Below are 19,568 nucleotides of genomic sequence, written 5' to 3' on the forward strand. Positions count from 1 at the left end.
AAATTGAGATATTCAGAAAATTAACAAAATAGAAGCATACTAAGAGGAAAGTTTATTGCATTGAGCACATTCAAGTAAAAGAATAAAAACTCAACAAATAAGTGTCTAAACACTACATTCTAAAAGCCCTAAAAAAAGAAGAACAAATCAACACCAAAAAAAGAAGATGGGAAATAATTAATCAGAGCTCAAGTCAATGGAATTGAAATAAAAGAAAAAACTGACAAAACATAAAGTTGGTTCTTTGAAAAAATAAATAAAATAGATAACGCTTGGCCATGCTAATGAAGAGAAAACTCAAATTACTAAAATACAAGATGAAGAAGGAAATATCACAATGGACATGTCTGAAATAAAAAAGATAATTAGACACTATTTTAAAAATTTATGTTCCAATAAAATAGAAAATATCAAACACATCGACAAATTTCTAGAGACATATGACCAACTGAAATTGAATGAGGAGTTCATACACAATTTAAATAGATCAATTTCAAGTAAAGAAATAGAAAACGCCATCAAAGGCCTACCAACCAAGAAAAGCCAGATGGATTCTTAGCTGAGTTCTACAAGACTTTCAAAGAAGAATTAACACCAATATCCTCAAAGTATTCCACGAAAGAGAAAAGGAGGGAACCCTTCCAAACTCATTCTATGAGGTTAATATCACACTGATACCAAAACCAGACAAAGACACATCAAGGAAAGAAAACTTCAGACCAATATCCCTGAAGAACATAGATGCAAAAATTCTCAATAAAATTCTGGCATATCACATACAAAAACATATTAAAACGATAGTGCACCACAATCAAGTGGAGTTCATCCCAGGGATGCAGGGTTGGTTCAATATACGGAAATCAATAAACATAATTCATCATATTAATAAACTTAAAAACAAGAATCACATGATTATCTCAATAGATGCAGCAAAAGCATTTGACAAAACACAGCACACATTCATGTTCAAAACACTAGAAAAACTAGGAATAGTAGGAACATACCTCAACTTTGTAACACTATATATGCCAAACCCAAGGCCAGAATCATTCTAAATGGAGAAAAATTGGAAGGATCCCCTCTAAAAACTGGAACAAACAAGTTATGTCCACTTTCACCACTTCTATTCAACATCTTCCTTGAAACTTAGCCAGAGCAATTAAACAAAAGGAAGAAATTAAAGGGATACAAACAGGTAAAGAAGAACTCAAATTATCACTATTTGCTGATGACAGGATTCTATATCTAGAAGATCCAAAAAATTCCACCAGAAAATTTCTAGAATTACTAAATGAATTCAGCAAAGCAGCAGGATATAAAGTCAACACCCATATATCAAGCACATTCCTATACATCAGCGATGAATCCACTGAAAGAGAAATTAGGAAAACTACCCCATTCACAATAGCCTCAAAAAAACATTAAATACCTGGGAATCAATCTAACAAAAGAGGTTAAAAGTCTTCTACAATGAAAAATACAGAATACTAAAGAAAAAAATTGAAGAAAACCTCAGAAGATGCAAAGATCTCCCATGCTCCTGGATAGGGAGAATTAATATTGTCAAAATGGCCATATTATCAAATGCGTTATACAGATTTAATGCAATTCCTATTAAAATCCCAATGACATTCTTCATAGAAATAGGAAAAGCAATCACGAAACTTATTTGGAAAAAATAAGAGACCCAGAATAGCTAAAGCAATCCTTAGCAACAAAAGTGAACCAGGAAGCATCACAATATCAGACCTTGAGCTATACTTCAGAGCTATAGTAACAAAAATGGCATGGTATTGGCACCAAAATACACATGTAGAGGACACAGAGACAAACCCACATAAATATGGTTATCTCATACTAGACAAAGGTCCAAAAACATTCAATGGAGAAAATATAGCCTACTCAAACAAAGGGTGCTGGCAAAACTGGAAATCCACATATAGCAAAATGAAATTAAACTTCTATCTCTCATCCTGCATAAAACTCAAATCAAAGTGGATCAAAGACTCAGGCACTAGAACAGAGACCCTGAGCCCAACAGAAGAAAACAGGCCCGAATCTTCACCATGTTGGCCTAGGATCTGACTTCCTTAACAAAAGACTCTTAAAGCACAAGAAGTAAAATCACAAATCAATAAATGGGATGAATTTAAATTAAAAAGCTTCTTCTCTACAAAAAAAAAAAAATCAATAACGTAAGGAGACAGCCTACAGACTGTACCTCCAATAAATCAATAATCTCTAGGATATATAAAGAACTCAAAAAACACCCAAAAAAACAAATAACCGAATCAATAAATGGGCTAAGGAGCTGAACAGACACTTCACAGAAAAAGAAATACAACTGATCAACAAATATATGAAAAAAGTGTTCAACATCTCTAGCGATTAGAGAAATGCAAATTAAAAAACTACTTGAAGATTTCATCTCACTCCTGTCAGAATAGCAATAATCAAGAATACAGGCAACAATAAATGTTGGCGAGGATGTGGTGAAAAGGTACACTCATACATTGCTGGTGGGACTGCAAATTGGTGCTACCACTATGGAAAGCAGTATGGAGATTCCTCAGAAAACTTGGAATGAAATCATCATTTGACCCAGTTATCCCACTCCTTGATTTATACCCAACTGACCTAAAATCAGCATATTACATTAATACAGCCACATCAATGTTTATCCTAGGTGTCCTTCAAGAGATGAATGGATAAAGAAAATGTGGTATATATACTCAATGAAATATTACTCAGCTTTAAAGAAGAGTGAAATTATGGCATTTGCCAATTAATGAATGGAGTTGGAGAATATCATGCTAAGTGAAATAAGCCAATCCCCCCAACAAACAAAGGCTGAATGTTTTCTCTAATATGCAGATGCTAATTCACAATAAGGCAGAGAAAATAGTGTTACCTTAGATTAGGTAGAGGGAAGTGAAGGGCGGGGAGGGAGGGGATGTGGGGATAGGAAAGATAGTAGAATGAAACAGATATTATTACTTTATGTATATATGTGACTACATGATCAATATGATTCTACAACATGTACACTCAGAAAAATGAGAAATCACATCTCATCTATGTATATAAAAGTGCATAAATGCATTCTACTGTCATTTATAACTAATTAAAACAAATTATAAAAATTAATAAAAAAAGAAGTCCTTTTATAGAAGTCTTCAGAAATGAATTACAATAAAATGCCTCATCTAAATTCACTGGGTTTTCACTCTATACTGTATATTCACTATCAAATATACATATCAAAGCATAAGCTCCACTAGAATTGTAGCAATTTCCCCTTACCTTGAAGAAAAAAATCTCTGGCACCAATAAATAAAAGCCATCACATGAAATAACAATAATTGATAAGACAGCAGCTACTCGTATGTCATACACAATTCCCTTACATTTCACCTTGTGAAGGAGATACTATTATCCTGGTTATACCAGAAAAAAAAAAAAAAAAAAAAAAACTTAGCCTCAGAGGGATTAAGTAATTTATATGAAATCATCTAACTCTGACAGACAGGGCTAGGATTTATACCATGTCGGCCTGATTGATACCAGTGACCACTCTTCACACTGCTTCTGCAAGTTAAAAATTCAAATTCCCATGAGCACCCTGCCTTAGTACCCTTAAGTGTGCACAACTTTCACCTCCAAAAACTAAGATTTTTCACACTGCACATGTATTATCCTTGAGCGGCACATAAATTGATAAAATGAGAACACTAGAACATAATGACATAAAAGAAATACATTACTGTTAAAAGTCAGAGAATAATATCTCAAGAATGTTAGATGTAAGCTCTACCCATATTCTCATTAAAGGACTCTGGGTCTAAAGAAATTTGAAAACTTCTTTTTTTTTTTTTTTTTTGAAGTACAAATTTTACCTGGGTCATTATGGGAATGAGGCACCACAAAGACTTGAAGGCTCTCATCGTCCCATTCATGATCTTCATACTTAATGTCAAACCCTTGCTTCCAAACTCCACCATCTGGATTATCAAAAGGAATTAGATTGTAAACATCCAACATCTAAAAATATAAAAGAACAAAAGTTAAAGTTTAACCATTAATTTCACATGCACAGAAAAAATAGCTTTACTGTTCCTTCAGCATGGCTGACCAAGCTAGGTACTTATGTAGTACTCAATAAAAACCAAAATGAAGCCAAGTCTCACAGAAAGAGATTTCCCTGCCATGTACAGGATTCTGATCCTATCTGACTGTGTCCACACATTAGCTGGTGAGGTTGCAGGTGCAAGGCCTGGCTAGCTCCACTTCCAGCTTGGCTTATGAGCCATGGCCTTGAGATGGTATCATGTTCTGTGCCTAAAGAAATTAGTGGGAAATGTCAGTCTAAAGCCAGGATAGAGGCCAACTAATTCTGTCTAACTTTAAAATATTCACCCTTTAGGGTCCCCCCCAGAGTTCCAGTTTCTAGTCTAAAGCACAAGGTTAAACATAGCCCTCTGCTAATTTGCAGAGCAGGGCCAGTAGGAGTGATGCCCAGCATTTAAGAAACCAGTCCTTTCTGAAGAAGTCCTAGTTTTTGATTCCAGTACCCTCTAGAACAATGTTGTCCAAGTGAAATAGAATAAAAGCCAAATATGTAATTTTAAATTTTCTACTACAAGGAAACAGAAGAAATTAACTTCAATAATATATTTTATTTAAATTTACATATGCAAAAGATTATCAACTCAAATGTATAATCAAATTATATAAATGAATTAAGATATTTCACATATTTAAGCCTGAAACACTCTGTGTTTATATTACTTTTAGAGCACAACTCAAGTCAAATTAGTCATATAGCAAGTGCTCAGCAGTCACATGTGATGACAGCTTCCATACTGGAAAGCACAGCTCTAGAATGCTCCTCCATTGTAAAAATACCCAATCCTACACTGTATGAAAACAGACATACAGTGAAAGCTGGGCTTCTATTATGTTTTCTAAAGGAATGAAGAAAATCTCTTTGGGGAAAATTAAATCTCCAATGGTTTCAAGCATTATAGGAAATAAGAATAGAAAAATATACAAATAGACCATTTTTCACAAGAAAACAGGAGTGACACAAAATTCCAAAATTTTATCACTAAAAAAAAATAGTGATATGACAAATCAAATCCTTCTGCAAAATAGAGAAACTGGAATCCAGAGTTTAAACAACTTACCAGTAAGAACAGACACCAGAGAAAACCTAAAAGCAAAACAAATAATGTTTCATGATTATTAGTGAATGTCTATATTACCTGCACATCTGGTTGCAGACTTCCAGTTTGTGACAGAGACAGACAGTCACTAGGGTCAACCTGAATGTACAACTCTGATTGCTGAAGTTGTGAGCCAGCACCCTGGCTGAAATTGCCTTGAGAATCTTTCGAATCATCATCCACAGACTCACTCAAATTGATGACCGAGTCTCTAATATTTGAGATGATCTCATTATTCTCAGCCAGCAAACGTTCCAAATGGTCTATTTTTTCTTGTAACACCGAGAGCTGGGCCTAAAATATAAAAGAGAAAGGCATCTATATAAAACACTAATACAGCTCTGCTTAGGCATACTTATTTCTTTAAAAAAAAATTATTTGGCTGCCCTTTTGGGTAGCCACTCACCACTCACCCTTTACTTTCCACTTTTACAAGTGGAATCACAGAAAGCATGAAAAGCTGGCATTAATAAAACAACAATTTACAGCAAAAATTTTTTTCATAGCTAAAATCTTTGTTTAATCATATTTTAAAATATGCAACGGAGGGTCCAAAAATAGTTTGAGGTATATTTTCTACTCTCCCAAAACTCAGTCCTAAAAGATACCTGGGTCTCTGGAATCACTAAGTAAAACAGCATATCATATTCAGGTATAAAATTTTAAATTTCAGTGTAACTAATATGAGTTATTTACTAAAGTTAAAAAATATGAACCTGAAAGATATTTCATCTCAACTAGTTAATACTAGTGGACAATGAAATCAGTTCATCAGCTCTCAATTAGCCACAAACAAGAACATCCTCCAAGGAACCATACCATCAGTAACTCAGACTGCTTTTTAGTAATACCTCAGCTTATAAAAGCAAGGACAATCTTTGTCCTATTCAACCCTATATCCTAGATTCCAAATATACAGTAGATACTCATTTATTTGTTAAATGGCCCTCATATTTCTGGAATGCAACAATTCTTTAGCAAACACCCACTATGTCAGGCATAATACAACATTCTGGGAAGACAGATAAGCTTAAGATCCATGCCCTAGTCTATAAATACACAGTGACACTGTAAGCAAGATCCAAACCCCATATCCCAAAAAGCTCAAATTTAAGTTTAAAAAAGTAACATCATGATGGTGACCAAACAACTCCAGACATCCATCACCAGGAAATAATGGCAGTAGAAAGAAAAGAAGAAGAAAAAAGAAAAAAGAATACACCTAAATGTTCAAAACAAGGGGACTTGTCAAATGGTAGAGCTATATCATGGAACAAACAGTATGCAGCCACAAAAATTTAGATATATAAATTTTTAAAAAATAGAAATAGCAGGAGAGGTATTTTCAGAAAATGAAGTATAGAGAAAGTTTTTTTAATAGTATATATGAAATATATGAAATTGTGTGTATGACATGCTATACTTCTGGAAAAATAAATCAAGATAGTTAAAAACTAGATATATTTATATTCTTTTTAACCTGCTATGAGTATTTGTTGGTTTTGTAATGCTAAGGTGGGATGAGAAATATCAGAGTTATACTCAGTTCAAAAAGCAGAAGAGAAGGCAACACACTGAGATCTACCAAGAGAAGGCCAGTTATTTCAGCAAACTATGCTAGAATGGTCAGAAATCTGAAGAAACTAGAACAGAAATTTTGGAATAAGAAAAAATAGCCAAGAGGCAGAAAATTACCTTAGGAAGAGGGAACATGACATTGGGGATGAATGACCAAAGCCCTTTTTATAGACAGGCATAGGACACAAGACTGCACAGTGCTCTCACAGACCCAAAAGACATTCTCACAGATCTCTCCACAGAAACAGCCCCCTACAATCAAAACTCATCCTTGAAAGCAGCTGTCACTCTGGAGTGAAGTAGCATGTCAACACAGAGTAGAATCTGAAGCCTCTTCTCACTGGCATATACAGAGACATGAGGGAAGTACAAGGTTTTAGCACAGATCTCTTCCTGCAAAACAAGGCCCTTTTTCCCTTAGTAACAAGCAAGAAAGAGAATACACATCAGTTTACATCTAGAAATGGCATAGCGAAGGCAACGAGTGATCAGTGCAACACTAGTTGCTTATAGCTGAACCATGTGTATTCCAGATAAGCAAAGTTGTTAAGCAGTATCATACTCAAAACCTTCTCCAGGAGCACACATCACTGTTGCTTATGAATGGTTATCCATGAAAAGACCAAAAGATGTTCTTTGGCATAACCTAAAGTTCAACCAAAGCAAAAATATTTGAGAGTAAAGTACACAGTCAACTAACCTGTACATCTCTTTCTAAACAGACATGTTACAAAGGGTGACAAAAACAAAGGGAAAACTTTTCTTCACTCTATCACAATATCATGAACTGTGGCCTTTTTAAGTCACTTCTGATAGATTCTGTTGAATACTTCCAATGCTGAAGACAAATACATTTCAGTGTTACAATTTTGAGTGTAGCAGATAATAGAAAATCAAGTTCTTTTCATTCAAAGTAGAATTACAACTTGTTGATTTGTCTCACCTTCAATAAAGCTATTGACTTCTATAAAATAAGACTTTAGCTTAGTCTAGAGCATATTTAATTTTCTCTGCTATTGGTGAAAGATGGTCATATGACTAAAATGCCATGATCTCAGAGCTTTTAAAGATGCCATGTTTATCTTATGCTTATGGTATTACATTATTAAAATTTTAATACATGGGCAGAACTTTCTGTGCTTTAACAAAAAGATCACTTGTGGCCCATTTATACAGCAAAGCTGTCTATAGTTCAACAAGTACACACTGAAAAAGAAGAGGACCCTTCCCAGGAATGGCCTTGGTCCCATAATCAATGAATAAAAGTATCATTCAAAATAAACATTATAAGAGATGCTTCATGAGGAAAGATCCTTCATGCATTAAAGACAACTTTCAATCTCATTGTAGCTCTAAAAACACAATTAATGATCAGTACCTAGGATTATATGGTAAATTAAATGCATGGAGAAAACTGTAGCCTGAGGATATATAAGCATAATGGTCTAATAAAAATTATTTTTAAAACTATTATTACAGTGAAATAAAGAAATAAATTCTTGACATACACATCAAGCAAACTGCATATATGTAAGAGAGGAGTGGTGACCTAAAAAAGATACATATACAGTCTGCATTAAAGAAACAGAAATCATAATGTTTCAATTATGCTAATAAGTCAAAGAATACTGATAGTAATATTGAATAAAAAACAATTTTATGTAGGGTAAGAAAGTCACTTGTAAAAAAACCACTTTATTCTTTGATTTTCTAATCAGTTCTATAGGGAGGCCACCAGGGCTGCACTGCTGAGGAGTGGAGAAGGAGGTCATATTTGATTTTCTCTGCTACTGGTGAAAGAGAAAAAAACACAGCAAAAAAAAAAAAAAAAAAAAAAAAAAAATCAGATATCTAAGACATTTGAGAGAGCAAATTTAGAGACTACTATGAAGTAGAATAGGAACAGCACCTACTCAGTCCTATGAACAAAACCAATGACTGTTATCAACAGCTAAATCTAAGCTTATTACGTAATTATTTGCCCCAGGGAGGACACTAGCTGCTGGGAACTGAAGTGACCTTGATCACTCAAGCACAGCTGAAAGTTCACAGCTTCTCCTCCTCCTTACAACTGAAAAAAATGTGTGTCTTCCTCTGTCCCCAGCTTCTGCTGACTTCCAATCCCATCCCTCTCAACTGCTCAAACTTTGTTCTTTTAGTTAAACCCCCTCAACACAGCTCCATCAAAACTCTCCTTTTAAAAGCAATTCATTCTCAGTAGTTTAACATGTTCTATTATATGAAACTACATGAAACTGACATTCTCCTAAGCCAAAAATAGTCAAATATCACCAATTCTGTATTCTTATATTCTTAATGTCTATAGTCTATATTCTAAATATTCTTATATTCCATGTATCTATATACCTCTATATTCTTAATATTCTTGTATAATATTAGAGCCTATTTAAATTTTGAAAAGTCAATCAAACTCCTCTGCTTCCTTAACTCATGGGATTTTTGGTGTCAACTTGACTGAACTAAAGAATCCAGATAGCTGCTAAAGCATTAATTTTTCTCAATGCTTCAGCAAGGAGACCCCCCCCCCTCTCTCCTGCTAAAAGGGAAACCCACGTTTCTTAGCACTAATTGGAATGATTGGGCTGCCCCAGGGGGATCTGGAGGAGGACCAGGGAAGGTTGATATGTGAGTCATTAGACTGAGTGTCAGCCCTCAATGTGGGCAGATACCTCCTTATCAGCTGGGAGCTTGGACAGAACAAACACATAAAGGGCACCCCTTCTAGCTGGTCCTCCGGCCTTGGAATGCTAGAACTCCAGGTTCTCCTTTGGAATCTAAGATTCACACAAGCAACCCCCCCAGACTCTGAGCCTTGGGTCTCAGTCTGAGAGTTATACCCACCTTCCCAAGGATCAGAGCCCATGGACAGGGAATGAGCCACACTACCAGGTTGTCTAGTTCTCAAACTTGCAGAAAGCCTATCATGGGACTTGTCAGCCTCCATAACTAAATGAACAAATTCTCTCAATAAATCCTCTCTTTCACCTTCTCTCTGTATATACATATGCAAGCACATGCATATGTTTGTGTGTATATATAAATACCCTATCCTTCACAATGTACAGGGATTATCAAGAATCTCTACAAGTAATCCCTCCTTCCAATAAACACCCATGCATTCTACCTGCCCAGTTCAATCTGTGCCTGTCTATCTACCAAAAGTGCCCTCATAAAGTCCCCAAAGCCTCCCACATTTCAAGCCTGGTGAAGAATACTGTGCGCTGACCTTACTTATCATCTCAAGGAGCACGCAGCACAGTAAAACACTCCTTCTTCCTGGAAACATTTTCTTCACTCACTCCCAGGACAACATGTTCTTAGTTTCCATCTGGGCCACAATTTATTAGTCTCCTTAGTTGGCTCCTTCTCTCCCTCCAGGGGTATCTGGAGGAGGATTCCAGGGAAGGTGGATGTTAGAGAACTCAAGGTTAGCTCCTAAGCCCTGTTACCTCTCCACACTGCCTGACATGATCTCATCCATTCCATGATTTAAATTTCCTGGTTGTAATGATGTCTCCCATATTTATATCTCCTGCTGAAATCTCTTCTCTAAAAACAGATTCATATATTCAAACGCCTACCTGACATCTCTATTTGGGCTTCAAAGTGAAATCCAAAACACCTTCACCACAAGCCACTTCAGACCTCAAGTCTCCTTAAGTGCCTTTAATCTTCACTTGGTTGGACACCCTCAAAATCTTGGTGTGATAATTGTTTTCCTCCTCCTTCCTTACAATGCTCACACACTCAAACTACCTATAAGCTCTTTCTATCCTGCCTCTAAAATAACTCATTGAGTCAGTCAACCTCTTTCCTTCTGGACTCCTAACAGCCTGCTTTCAAGTCGCCAATAGTCTCACCTGGCCTAGTGCAGAAGCCTCCCACCTGATTTCCCATTTACATGCTATATCCTTCATCCATGCCCATATTCAACTTGCAATACCTTTCTTAGCAGGCAGTGCTTGTTTCTTGTTGTACTTAGAACAGTAAAACACCTACAGGCAAACACACACACTCATTCTGGTATACCACATTCAATAAGAAGGTGCAACCACTTCCTTTCTCATCTTCTTGCTGATTGTGTCCCAGTTCCAAGCCAGCTCCTCCCCACATCTCTGTACCTTGAACATGTCTTTTGTATATACAATGCTTCAGCTCTCACCCAATTCACTTCTGTATAGCCTTCTCAGCCATCCTCAAGTTATTCTCTATCTCAACTTGATACTATTTTCCTCCACAGAATATCACAAATATCCACTTAATTCATGTATTGCTTCCACTTTTTCATTACTACATGGACCTGTATATTGAGAAAAGGCACCATAGCAATTTTGCTCTTCCTGGCACTCTGATTCCCAGCACAATGCCTGGTACATAGAAGGATCTCAAATATTTGCAGGAGGAGAAAGAAAAAGAAAGAGGAAGAAGATGAGACAAAAACAGTGTGCAAAGGACTAAATGTTAACCTCACGCCCCAAAAATTTCAACTAAAAAAAACAACACTTAATTTAAAAAAAAAAAAAAAAGAAAATTTTTGAAAAAAATCTTCATTGTATCGCATTCATTTCTTACCCAAAAAGATAAGAAGAGCACAGGAAGGAAAGTCCTAAGTAACAGGATGGACTTCATGGATTGTCTGGGAAATGACACAGAACCTGACCTACGTTTGGTCACAGCATGATAATTATGACCTCATGAGCAGGGTAGAATGTGTGGCTCCCTTTCTAGGGCAAAGATTATGAATTCTTTATGGTCCAACCAAAAATTATTTTCACTAACCACAGTTTAAGAAGTTATGGTTTTTCAACTGATGTGGGCAGCACAGGCACTTTGGAAAAAGAATATCAAAATAATTTTAGAATGTTTCTTACCATGGTAATAAGATCTGCACTCAATCAAATCAAATTTCTAGTTCAGAGAACTTTAGATAAAATATTATTGTTTATAATGTCATCAATGGTAGCAAAAGAAGCAAAACTTTTCCCCAATGTATATGTATCTGAAATTCCTGATCAATCTCACCTTTCATTCATGCATTTTTCCCCTTCAATATAATTCTGTTAGACTCAGGATATCACTCTATCCCATCAAGATCTGATTCTGTCTTAACTCTTGATTCTGTCATCAAATGTTCCTAATAATGTAACAGCAAATAATGATTACTTTTATATTTAATGCCCTTCTTCACCAGATAAAGATAAAGGGAGGTTAGTTCAATAGTTAAGTATATTCAGTTATTTAAATTCCAGTCCTTTGGCACTTACTACCTTAAGGAAGTAACTTTTCTGGGCCTCGGTTTCCTTATAGACAAAATGCAGATTCTATGCCTTGGAATGATTGTGAAAGAAATTAGTTCAGAAACTGCCATCAACTAATCACTGCAAAAGGTATGATTATGGCTGCTGCTACTATAATAAAAGTATGGCTTTCTAAAAATTACTTTGACAGATACAGCATGTGACTGTAGAAATAAAATTAAAACCAAACTTTAAAGTCAAGCTACATTTGAATTCTGGCTCCATATCAAATGGCCATGCAACATTGGGCAGGTTTCATAACTTCTCCATACCTCAATCTCCTCATCTATAAAATGGAGATAATTAATAACACCTAACTCATAGTTGTTATGAGGATTAAGTCAGCATACGAACATTAGTTTGAATAGTGTCTGCTAAGGTAAGCAGAATAATGATTAATCAAAAATGTCTGAGTCCTGGGGGTTGGGGCTATAGCTCAGGGTAGAGCTCATGCTTAGCACATATGAGGCACTGGGTTTGATCCTTAGCACCACACAAAAATAAACAAAATAAACACATGCTGTCCGACTACAACTAAAAAATAAAGGTCCTAATCCCTGAAGTCTACAAATACATTATCCTACATGACAAAAGAAATTTCGCTAATGTAATTAAGATTTTGAGATGGTGAGATCATTCTACAATACTCAGTTAGGCCAATATTAATCACAAGGGTCCTTATAAAGGGGAATAAAAAGAGAGAGGACAGTCAGGCCAAAGAAGGAGAAGTAAGGACAGTAGAGGTCTGAGTGATTCTATTGTTGGGAGGGGGCCTTGAGCCAAAGAATACATTTAGCTTCTAGAAGCTGGGAAAAGCAAAGAACAGATTCTCCCCTAGAGCCTCCAGAAAGGAACGCAGCTTGGCAGACATCCTGATTTGTCTAGTAGGGCCTATCAGACTTCTGTCCACTAGACCTGTAAGATAATACATTTTTCTTGTTTTAAGCCACTAAGTTTGTGGTGGTTACCAAAGCAATATAACGCTGGTAAAAATTTGGTCCTACATAAATAAAGCTTAGAAAAAGGATCCTTTCACTTGCAGTCTGTTAGAGAAAGTCTACCCAAATCCCCATCAAAAGAACTGAAGTTTTGATTTGCATTTCTCTAATTGCTAGAGATGATGGACATCTTTTCATTTTACTGATTGATTGTATTTCTTCTTCTGTGAAGAGTCTGTTTAGTTCCTTAGCCTATTTATTGATTGAGGTTTTTTTTGTTTTGTTTTGTTCTTGGTTTTTTTTTTTTTTTTTTTTTGGTGTTAAGTTTTTTGAGTTCTTTACGTATCCTGGAGATTAGTGCTCTGAGGTGCATGTGGTAAAGATTTTCTAGCATTCTGTAGGCTCTCTCATCACAGTATTAATTGTTTCCTTTGCTGAGAAGAAGCTTTTTAGTTTGAATCCATCTCATTTATTGATTCTTAATTTTACTTCTTGCACTTTAAGAGTCTTGTTAAGGAAATCAGATACTAAGCCAACATGATTAACATTTGTGCCTACTTTTTATTTTTTAATTAGGCAAAGAGTCTCTGTTCTAGTCCTAAGTCTTTGATCTACCTTGAGCTGATTTTTATGCAAGGTGAGAGATAAAGATTTAATTTCATTTTGCTACATATGGATTTCCAGTTTTCTCAGCACCATTAGTTGAATAGGCCATCTTTTCTCCAGTGTACATTTTTGGCTCCTTTGTCTAGTATGAGATCAATGTATTATGTGGGTTTGTCTCTGTGTCTTCTATTCTTTACCATTGGTCTACATGTGTATTTTGATGCCAATACCATGCCATTTCTGTTACTATTGCTCTGTAGTAGTTTAAGGGCCTGGTACTGTGATGCCTCCTGCTTCACTCTTCTTGCTAAGGACTGCTTTGGGTCTCTAATTTTTCCAAATGAATTTCATGATTGATTTTTCTATTTCTATGAATAATGTCATTTGTATTTTAATAGGAATTGCAAAAACACAAGCAATAATAAGTGTTAGCGAGGATGTGGGGGGAAAGGTACATCCATACATTGCTCATGGCACTGCAAGTTGGTACAACCACTATGGAAAGCAGTATGGAGATTCCTCAGCAAACCTGGAATGCAACCACCATTTGACTTAGTTATCCCACTCCTAGGTTTAAACATAAAGGACTTAAAATCAGCATAATATGGTAATGTAACCATATCAGTGTTTACAGAAGCTCAATTCACAATAGCTAAACTATGGAACCAACCTAGATGCCCTTCAACAGATGAATGGATAAAGAAAATGTGGTACATATACAAAATGAAATATTACTCAGCCTTAAAGAAGAATGAAACTATGGCATTCGCAGGTAAATGGATAGAGCTGGAGAAAATCATGCTAAGCAAAAAATAAGCAAACCCACCCCCAAAAAACAAAGGCTGACTGTTTTCTCTGATAAGCAAATGCTACTCATCCATAAAGGAGTGTGGGGAAGGCATAGGGAAGAATGAAGTAACTTTGAATTGTGCTGAGGGGAGAAGAGGGGGTAAGGGTGGGAAGGACAGTGGAATGAGATGAACATTATTACCCTATATACATGTATGATTACACTACTGGTGTGACTCTACACCATGTACAGCCAGAGGAAGGAGAAGTTGTGCTCCATTTGTGTACAATGCATCAAAATGCATTCTCCTGGATTGGGGATACAGCTCACTTGGTAGAGTGCCTGCCTCAAATGCACAAGGCCCTGGGTTCGATTCCCAGCATCACCAAAAAAAAAAAATGCATTCTACTTCCATGTATAACTAATTAGAACAAATTAAAGAAGAAGGAGGAGGAGGAAGAGGAGGAGGAAAGAAAGAAAGAAAGAGAGAGAGAGGGGGAGGGAGGGAGGGAATCGTGAGCCTGAGTAGCTACAAACCCTACAAACCCCAACAATGCAGAAATGGAAGGAAAGACCATAAACTTCATAAGCTGTTTCCCAGAGGCATGACTTGGTCAAACAAGGCTGTTCACCCACATGAATAAAGAAGGTAGGGAAAGACAGAGTCAGACTTTATGATTAAAAATAATTTTCAGGGAAAGAAACATCAACCCTTTCATCTGAAACAGAGTTTTAAAGTCAATGAATAAAGTGTTTTAAAGCCACTCTCAGACTCTGGTGGGGCAAAGTAGAGATAAAGAAATGACAGTCATTTTCCAGGAAAAAGCCATGGTGACTGGACCAGGGCAATGGAGGTAGAGGAACAGGACAGGATGTGAGAAGATGAATAGACTAGCAATAGGGGCAAGAAAGAAAGAAATTGGCCTTAGTTTTTTGCTGTGACAACTGGGATGAAAATGAGTGGCATTTTAGAGAAACAGGGAATACTGGGGAAGGAACAGATAGAGGGGAAAATATGTTCTGAGCTATCAGATATCTGAATGGTGGTGTCAATTTTAGACATGTAAGTCTGGAACTTAAGCGAGAAATCAAAGCTGAAAATACAAACTTGAGTGATCAGTGCCAATACAAATTTCAAGCAATGGGAACAAATGGGATTACTAACAATGCTTCCATAGATCTGCTTTGTATAATTTTAAATGGCTCACCAGATAATTCTCACACATCCCCAGTTAAGAACCAGCGTATTCAAACTAAATATATAAATATAAGAACTTTGTTTTATATTTCCAATAGGGTATTGTCGTTATTTGCAGAATTCTCTGGTCAGCCACAATTCAGCCCATACATAAAAATTCTCCATTCAGTCAGATCTCAGGCATTTAATATGAAGGCTTTTGGGTTTGACAGAATGATAACCCCTCAAGCACTAACTCCACCAGTTAAAGACACATAGTGTTAAACTCAAAAGGAGAAAAAATGAACCAGGGCTGGGACCACAGTTCTGTATGTATCCCTAACTCTCTATCAGCAAGCCACAGTTACAAATGGTTTTCTAATACTGTTTTTTCCAGATCTGGGAGCTTAACATGCCCAAATTTCTTCCAAGATATTGTCTTTGTGCAGCCACTTCTATATTCAACAAAATAAAAGCTATTAACAGGTGAGCATGAAGAACAGTGAATTATAAAATACCCTACCAAAACACAGAAGCAATACATACTTTGTTCTGGCAAATCATTATTCATGTCACACCTGACAAGGTACTGTGATAACAGAGTATACTTAAATACAGGTAGATGACAAGAATGCCAAATGAGGATTAGAAGAACAACTAGGACTTCCAGTGTGCCCAGGTAGGATATTCAAGGGCCTTGTCACTGCACCTGGGCAACCACTGGGAAGCTGCCAGAATCACTATGGAGGATCCCAGCCCTGACCTGGAATATTAGCACTCCATCCTCTCAACACCCTCCTCCAAAAATGTGGTTAGAATTCCAGTTGTTAGCACTTTCTTCAGGCTCCAGGAGACAACTCCATTTCCACACTGTGAGTTTCCAGATGCATGTTTATTTTAAAACCGTATGGCCCCCACCTGCACCAGCCCAATAAGGTTGCATAGAAATTACCTCCTATTGAGGCAACACTTTAGGCACCAAGTTATTACAGAAAGTGAGACTCTAAAAAAACAGACACCCTTTTAAAAACAATTACTAGAAGGGTTTGTAAGTAGGGCAAAATGTCTGGATTATAAAATATTTTAATAAAATGCAGTTTTATTACTTACAAATCCATTTAATAACTACAATTAAGTGGCACTAAGCAAATTAACTATTGAATTCTTCAACTCAGCACTTCCCAAACTATTTTATGGAACACTGTTTTTTTCTTTTTGAAAAACTTTTAAGAACCACATTGGTTTTCCATATAAAACTTATTTTTTGTATATTTATATTCTTATACTTAGGACTTTGAGATAATCTGTCAACAGTGTATCCCATCCAAGAACTGTACCAAAGTTCCTGTGATATACTTTTGCACAGCAACAATCCCCAGGTAACCAGGGTCATGTTGTTATACATCATCTAGTCAGTGACTCTGGTCTGTGTTGATAATCTTCTATTTTTTTTTTTTTGACACATAATTGTCTCTGTACCTAGAATAATTATGGACTATCTATTTATACTACCTAAACTCATTCCCCATAGATAAAGGACATATATTGTATCTTAGGACCTGCTGAGAAAAGTTATCTCAACATAATATAATGTATTTTACACAAGTAATTTTGGAAAACACAATTTCAATGTAAAAAGAGAATAACTGTCAGTAAAGGAAAAAAACCAATCAACGTAAACAGTATTAGCCTATTAAAATAAATGCAACTGACATGCCTGAGATCATTTTTTTACACAGAAATAGTCTGGGGGAGCCTCTGAAAGCAGAGTTGTATTAAGTAGAATAATCCACCTCCCTTTTAATCTTATTTATACTAATCATTTCATAAATAAGGCCCTTCAACTTCTTACTAACAAGACAGGTATTTAGGCAAGCTCCAACTGAATTAATATAAATGGTGAATTTCCTGACTATGCTTTATGAGCACCAACGATTCTAAAGTTTTACATATTTTTTACCTACATCTTCCTGTATAAAAATCCATCTGAACCAGCTGGTCTACGTGGGATAGTAAGGAACAGCAAGGCATGACTTAATATATGAGAACATAACAGCAATTTCCAAACATCATACTATCAGCTATAAAAGAAGAGTTAACATTATAAATTTCTGAGGATCTCAAATCTCATTTTTTAAAACAATTATTGGATCTTCTTCCCTTAAAGTTACAAAAAATATCGTGCATCTCAAGTTTTGTCATCATTTGGCCATACATGTGTTCCAGAGGTGGCCCTGGGTCACAGACAGTTCTTACTTTATCAGTTGCCAACCAAGCAAAAGGGGATCTTCTTTACTCAAAAAATAAGAGACAATTCTCAGAAATCTCCCTGACCTTTGAAACAACCTTGAGCTCTGAACCCCGCCATTTGGGGTATTGTCTTTTGATCCTTAGTATCTCTCTCCCTCTTCACCACCTCATCTTCACTCCCCATCCACACAATCTATGTTCTTAGAACTTAGAAAAACTAATCTAATACCAATAAATTGTGCTAAGGATGACAAGGGTCTTTTTAAGTCTCCTACTGAAATGAATCTTTGAAATTATTCCTTATGATAATCTTATCTTTTCTTAGGTATGCTGCTCTATGAGCTGGTTTCTGTCAAATTGAATACAAGCTGCTTTATTTTATTAACATCTGCTGCACAATAATCTTAATATAAGAAGTGCAGCTTCTGGCTATAAGAAATGTACTTGGCTCTCTGCTCTCCTTATTGAGCACAGTCCCGGAGTGAGCTCATTCTTTCTCGACTCTGATGACACCCAGATCAACATCTCCTTTCCTTGCTCTCTGGTCCCAGCACTCCAGCCCATTTGGCTATTTCCACTAACATCCACTTCATTATAATGAAACTGAACTTGGCTTCCAAACCAGCTTGTCTTTCAACCCGTTTGTCTGCAAACAATATAACCCAGTCTCCAATGCCCCAAAGGAAAAAGGTGAAAGAAAATTTTTGACTCAAGCCACCCATCATCATTAGCCTTTTTCATATCTGTTAGAAAGCCCTGGTGCTTCTCTTCACAAAATGTCTCCATACTTTTCTCTCTTTCTACTCTAGCCAATTCAATACTGGTACAGAGATTTACTGCCTTATGTCTGTATTACCTCAAACAGATTCTCAGCTGCCTTCCTGCTTCTGAGTCTTCCTACACACTGCTACCAGAATAATCTAGATTGAATATTCTCTTAGCTTCCAGATCTAAAATTTTCTACAAAATTAATTCTCTAACACTGCTTTTCTCAAGCAGCTGCCTGGCATGCTCAATAATTCTGAGTGGTTTGCTACCATCTAACACATAACTCTTCAGACTGACTCTTGTGGCAATTAATTATCTGGTCCCTTTTTCCCAACTAGTCTTTACAAGCACCAAACTGATTCCAAAGCAAGCCACTCTCCTCCTGTCTTCCCAAGATACCTGGTCCTTCATGATGCCAAAGCTTTGGAAGCATTGCCCTTTACACTAGCAAAGTTCTTCCTTCCATCAAAGTCCAATCAGAAAAGCTTAGCTTCTTTCCCCTCTCCTTTGGTCAACTTTAACTTGGCCATCACCCAAACTTACTTGAGTTTCAGAATTCCTTTTAAGGTCTTTGTCCTTCTATTAAAAACACAAAATAAGATTATGGACTATAGTTTTTTACTCAGTTCCTGAATCCCTGGAATCTAAAACAGTGTCTGGTATACAACAGGTACACCATAAACTTCTATCTATTGACAATAATTGACATTTACTGAGTACTTAATATGTGCCCAGCACCATTCTAAGCTCTTTAAATTAATTCATTTAATGAATAATTAAGTAGCTCTTAACTGTCTATAATTGTTTCACATATGGTAGTTTTATTTCCCCAAATAAGTAGGAAGTTCTTTCAAGACAAGAAACATAGTTAACATGTCTACCACAATTTTCAAAGTACCTAAAACATAGTAAGTTCTC

At 36.2% G+C, this 19,568-nt stretch overlaps 1 protein-coding gene across 1 annotated transcript in view; it reads right to left on the reverse strand.

The window, feature by feature from the left end:
• Man2a1 (mannosidase alpha class 2A member 1) overlaps window positions 1-19,568 on the reverse strand; it is a 163,234-nt gene that overhangs the window by 134,067 nt on the left and 9,599 nt on the right. The window contains exons 2-3 of the mRNA XM_027927552.2: window positions 5,265-5,519; window positions 3,897-4,041 (exon numbers count right to left, since the gene is read on the reverse strand). Of these exons, the coding sequence (XP_027783353.2) occupies window positions 3,897-4,041; window positions 5,265-5,519 (400 nt within the window). The remainder of the gene's footprint in view (window positions 1-3,896; window positions 4,042-5,264; window positions 5,520-19,568) is intronic.

Source organism: Marmota flaviventris, chromosome 5 (genome assembly GCF_047511675.1).
Source record: "Marmota flaviventris isolate mMarFla1 chromosome 5, mMarFla1.hap1, whole genome shotgun sequence".
Taxonomy (NCBI): domain Eukaryota; kingdom Metazoa; phylum Chordata; class Mammalia; order Rodentia; family Sciuridae; genus Marmota; species Marmota flaviventris.